This window comes from Plectrocnemia conspersa, unplaced genomic scaffold, assembly GCF_051122295.1.
Source record: "Plectrocnemia conspersa isolate PC_06_02 unplaced genomic scaffold, ASM5112229v1 ptg000011l, whole genome shotgun sequence".
Lineage (NCBI taxonomy): Eukaryota > Metazoa > Arthropoda > Insecta > Trichoptera > Polycentropodidae > Plectrocnemia > Plectrocnemia conspersa.
Genome location: NW_028277175.1, coordinates 5997880 through 6003879, shown reverse-complemented (window position 1 = coordinate 6003879; position 6000 = coordinate 5997880). Strand labels below are relative to the sequence as shown.

The following is a 6000-nucleotide window of genomic DNA, read 5'->3' as shown; positions in this document are numbered from 1 at the left end:
ATGTCGGCCCCTTAATATTATATTTTAAATATATGCTACTATTATTTTTATTTTAACGCCAAGATTTTCTACGGATGGAATTGGATTTCTGGGTAACACAGCTTCTGATTGTAATCTGGGCTAAAACGGCGGCTACCTAATATAACCATTAGAACCGTTTCTTAGAAACGTTTTGCCATGACAAATTATATCTGATCTTTTGTATGATACTGTTTTAATTTTTTCCTTATTTTGCATTATTAATAAATAATATTAATTTATTTCGATCGTTTTGTATTTAAATAAAACAAATTTTGATTTAGACGATATATATTATATTTAAGATCTATTGTAACATTTTCTTATATGTTCTACATAAATAATACTCTAGACAAAATAAAAAGCGATATAAAATATGGTCAATAATTAACTATCGAAAAAAATACATATGCATCACTACGAATTTAATTACATGGCCACATTTAAACAACTAACAGTGTATGTAAATAATAGTATATTATATAAATGCCGCTATATAAAATAAATATTGTATTAATGTCTTCTTCGCTTTTATATACTCGAATATATATAAAAGAAAGCGTATTATTACATAGTTTAATTTAATCGCGAATATAATCGTATTTTATATTGTGATAATTAAAAGTTACATTATACAAACGAAAAATATAGTTACTTTTTAATTTTTTTAAACAAACATTCACATCAGATCAAACACGAAGGACTAGATTTACAATTCTAAAATGCCTTCCGCAAAAAAATGCATTCGATCTCACAAAATCGTGGACTTACAGATCAACAAACATTCACACTTGATTTTTATATAATAATTATAATAGCACGTATAAGTAACATTAACATTAAAATAACTAAACGCAATGGAAGCTTTTGGGTTCAATAGTTTAACTGATCTTAACAATTATTATTCAATAAAATAGTTGCACAATTTTTATCATCAATCTTATAAATCTAAATATATATTTATATGTATATATATGTGTACACGTTAATGGCAAGTAATTATTGGCATTTTATTTTATAAAATATATAAATATATATCTTATTCATTCGAAAAAGGCTGTCATTATTTTTTATTATATATAAAATAAACAAGCAATATTTATACAGAAAAAATATATCTTAAAACTACGCAAAATTAAAAATCCGACACAAACCGTTCGATTGCTTCGGAAATAATAATGATCACAATATATGGCTTATCATCATCGGTTCAAAATGTATAAAAATAAATTTCTTTTTTTATGCAGTATATACTATATACACACTCAATTTATATATGATCGAAAAAATTTATCCTTTGTCATTTATCCCCCCCATTAAGTTATAATAAAAATCACTCCCTATATATTTATATATTCCGATTTTTTCTTTGACGTTCCTCTTGCGATCTTGACCGGTCTCTCAGGTTTTATTATTTTATTTTATATATTAGAAATACTGTTTTATGTTATATAATATAACTAATTGAATACTGAAGTTATTTATTATTATAAATAAAATGAAATAAATTATTAATAAATTATGGATTTTATATTAGACTGATTGTATCATATCAGTAGTATCTGACGAACGGACTGTGTTGAGAAGATTCTTTTGGAGAACTGTGTATTGACCTGCGAAAGTAATAATAATATTAAAATTGTATTTCTTTTATAAATATATAAAATAAGACGCTCTTGCAGTATTTGCTTTTCGAATCCAAAATCACCATTAGATGTTATTCGTGTTGATTTATTTAAAACAAATTTAGTCGTAACCCAAAATTTTAACAATAGACACCTTGACGTCATGTTATTTGAATGTTGCAGATGATTATTAATCGATAAAAAAAGAAATATATAAAAGTTTTTCTTACTCTATGTTAGAAGAGAGAGACCGCTGCTAGAGAGCGAGGAACGGTGCTGCCATCTTCCCCTCACCGCCACAAGCACTGACTACATCTACAACAGGCAAGTGGAAAATATCTCTTGGTGACAACATTCGTTTTAAAAGAGAGTTTCCTATCATTAAACAATATACAGGATGTGTTTGTTCGTCGTTTCAAAAATAAAATTCATACTACAAACACGAAGAAGGCTTTGGTTAGAGTTAGAGTGTGTGAGTCCAATCCAAAAAGTTTTGAAAAAAGTGAAATAAATAATTAATTAAAAAATAAAAAATAAATAAAACACATCCTGTATTGCTTGTTGTATGTAGTAGATTTAAATACCGTTTAATATCTGCTGAAAAAGAAACATTAAATAAACACCAATACCTTGCTAAAATAAAATACAAATAAATAAAACTGTAACGTGCTTTTATGTAGTTTAAAAATATGTCACCATTGTTAGTCATATTTTGTATATACAGGATGTTCATATTTATGATATAAGATAAATATATGTAATTTGTTCCTATGGCTTAAACTTACATCTATGATTTAAAGACTTTTTTTATGTATTTACATACAATACTCATTATAAAATAATATGTAAAGTAATATTTACAATAAAATTTTATTTATATCTGAATCTATGCTTCATCAATTACATACATATCCTGTTGACTCACAAAAATAGTTTAACATCCTGTATATAATAAAGTGTCCCGGTATTATTTGTGCAGTGTGCTCATTCACTTAAGCGTGCCAAAGCCTCGAAAGGTGTCAAGATGTCATAATATTTTCAAAAAATCTTAAAGAGTCCCCCGCCGTTCGCGGCGGTCAACAAAGGGTCTGTAAAAGTAAAGAATTTTACGAAAACGGATTACGTTCATATCCAATTAAAATTCTGTTTTGTTAACTGTAAGGTGGGTGGCACACACGTCGGACGGTTAAATTTAACTGCGGCGTGCGAAAATATCGTACCTCACGTATTTACATACCAATGAAATGATGTATTGTCATATGTCATAATATAGTTTTATGCTTCTTAAAAACTTTATTTATAAACAATTAACGTAAATTTTATATATTTATATAATTAAAATATTTTCATTATTTTTATTTTCATCAATAAAAATCAGTTAAACATCTAAAAAATATATAGTAAATAATAAATAGATGAGCACCATCCCACATAGCTAGAAAACATCTTTGTTTGCCAAGCTCGCTAAGAAGCTCAAGCACTGGCTTCCTGGCCGCAACGTTAAGAATACGGGACGCGATCGCGACTCTAAGCTCACAGCGTTGATGGCTTGTTAACGTTGCTTTTTATCCATTTTAAATAGAGACTCAAGGTCTTTCTGTAAAGAGAGTGAATATGAATTTGTGGAAATACTCTGAAACATTTTCATGACATCAGCATATAATAAATATTCTAAATTATTAATTGTCGCATGTATGTCGTTAATAAAGAGCAGATATCACAGATTTGATCACTGTGGTACTCCAGAATAAGCTACATATAAATCGCTTGTCGACAGTGATTAAGAATATATTTGTGAAGAATTATATCAAACAACTAAGCAGATGCTGAAGGAACGGCGACCGGTCTGGAATTTCTAATACACGATTTGGGTCGGTGTGACTATTGTACATCTCCACATCTCAGAAATAATTCAAAGGGGATTAACATGAGCCCTTCAATAAAGTCTGATGTTGTGGAACTACGCGATTTGAGCTTCACAAAATTTATGGCTAAATCAGATGCTCTTCATTGACATATGGAGCTAAATATGATAAAATATACTTTACGAAAGTATCAACAATATCTTTATAGCCATCACGATTCATCACTATTGAAATAAATATATCTTTATCTTATATTTCTCGCACATTGTTGAGCTGATATGTTTTTAATTTTCTGTAATTTAATGATCGTTTAAGTCAGTTGTTGTTGATCTAATTTACAACCTCAGGCCAGAGCAAATTTTTCAGAGAAAGAGGGGCATAATAAAAATTCGACCATCTCGCGGTTCATTGTTGCCATATGAGGATTTGCGAGGATAACAATGGGTCTGTTCCAGGAACGTTTTTAGTCACGGATTAGTGTCATTCCCGACAAAGTGATAAACCGAAAGGTGTGCTCGCACATAATGAATTATTGACATCCGAATAATAGGAATGAGTTTTCCGCCGGCGACCGTGGTGAATCCGGATTAGCGAAGCAATACTCTCTTGGGATGTCTAGTCTGGGTGGCTTTTGCTGTTTTTAATTAAATGGCTTTACAAGGTTAAAGAAGCAGTTTTAAAATTGATCTGCATAGTAAGATACTACCAGAACAAAAACATATTGTATAGAATATAGTTTTTGATTCATATCTGTATATAAAATGCTCCCAAATTAAGTATTAAAATAATTTCATTTTTTCAATAATTATCAAAATTTTAACGCTGATCTTTTAAAAAATAATCAATTCGTTCTCTACAAGTAATTAATATAAAATTATATTATGATTTAAAAGATTCTTATATTCATAGGTAAAATAAAAAAGCACTGAGTGAAGTCTGTGTGGAAAATAATCTATGTATAAGTATAAGTGTGCTTTAAAAAAGTTACTCAAAAATGTATCTATTTATTTTTTATCTATTGGACTGCATTTTAATTCGCCCCCTATAATTGAAAAAATCTAGCCTTACAACTTTAATAGCTATTTAATCGTTAAAAATAAATCTTTTAAATGTAAAATATTGGACTACTTTAAAACGCTTAACCTATTATTCAAGTCAATCACCACAATTGAGAACATCTTAAAATATGCTTATAAATATAATTGATTCAATCTTTGAAAGACTTGTACTTGAAAAACATACTATTTGGGCTACTTTAAAATGCATAACATATGTTTGAAAGTTAATCAAAAATGACTATTTATTCTTTATCCAAAATTTTATCTGTTGGACTGAATTTAAAATCATAACAGCTATAATATGCTTAAAAACACTATTTAATAATCGTTAAAAAAATATATTGGGCTACTTTTAAATGCACTTTCTATTTTTCAAATGAACAATATTTAAAAAAAATAAGATGTGAGAATACAGTGTGTTTAATTGTAATTACTTGATTACTTTTAAATATCCAAGAAATTATTCCGTTTTTTTTTCTCAAATCAGTTACCTTTTAATAAAACGTAATATTATTAATATATTTCACTTTTTGACAAACTCTGACTGTAGCTATTAATAAATAAAAAAAAATAATTAATCACATTACATGTGATTTATGCATAAAAAATATAAAAATTCGATTTTTACGAACCATTTAATTTAATGTCAAGAAACGGATTATAAAATAAAAAATACAGATATTCTGGCAAACTAAAAATAAGCATCTAAATTAAAAACTAAACATTACTATATAAATCACGCTAAATACTAATAATTTATAATTACTGAATATTTAACTTCATTAAAACCCTTTGGACGCGTTAATCAAAAATAAATATAATTTTTTTTTTTTTTTAAATTAAAATTTTACTTTGGTTCTGTGTTTAAATGTTCTGATTTTTTAATTTTTATTTACTTAAAATGATATTTTATGTTTATTCACAAAAAAATGTTCTTTCTTACAAACATTTTTTTTACTGATTTTTGCGTAAAGAGATAAAAAAAATCAATTGAGCGACTGTAGTCGACTATCGCGTCCAAAGGGTTAAGAAGAATCAAGTAAAAAATTTACTTCAGTAAAAACAAGCTTTTTTTAAAGGTGTCTGAATAGTAAAAATACAATATATAACACCCAAAAAACCTTATAAGCATTTAATAGTCTTCGTACATATTATACACTATGTTTAATTGTAATTACTTTATAACTTTAAAAATATGCAACAAATTATTTACTTTCCTCAACTCAGTTAACTTTTATTAAAACGTAATATTATTAATATATGTAGTTTGATAATAAATGTAACTCTGTCATAAGCTGTGTCACTTTTTGACAAACTCTAATTATAGCTATTAATATGTCATAATAAAAAAATTCATAGCATATCTACTTACATTTAATTTATGTACAATACAAAAGTGTTTCGGGTGTTATATATTATATAAAACCAAAATTT

At 27.0% G+C, this 6000-nt stretch overlaps 1 protein-coding gene across 3 annotated transcripts in view; it reads right to left on the bottom strand.

Annotated features, from left to right (window-relative positions):
* Window positions 1-291: 291 nt before the first annotated feature.
* drm (odd-skipped family member drumstick) overlaps window positions 292-6000 on the bottom strand; it is a 42422-nt gene continuing 36713 nt past the window's right edge. For 2 of the 3 annotated variants that reach the window (XM_088198274.1, XM_088198273.1), the window contains exon 3: window positions 292-1631. In XM_088198274.1, coding sequence (XP_088054400.1) covers window positions 1571-1631 — 61 coding nt within the window. In that variant the 3' untranslated portion in view covers window positions 292-1570. Of the gene's footprint in view, window positions 1632-1873; window positions 1959-6000 lie in introns of all 3 variants that reach the window. The other variant, XR_015811464.1, reaches the window with a different exon arrangement.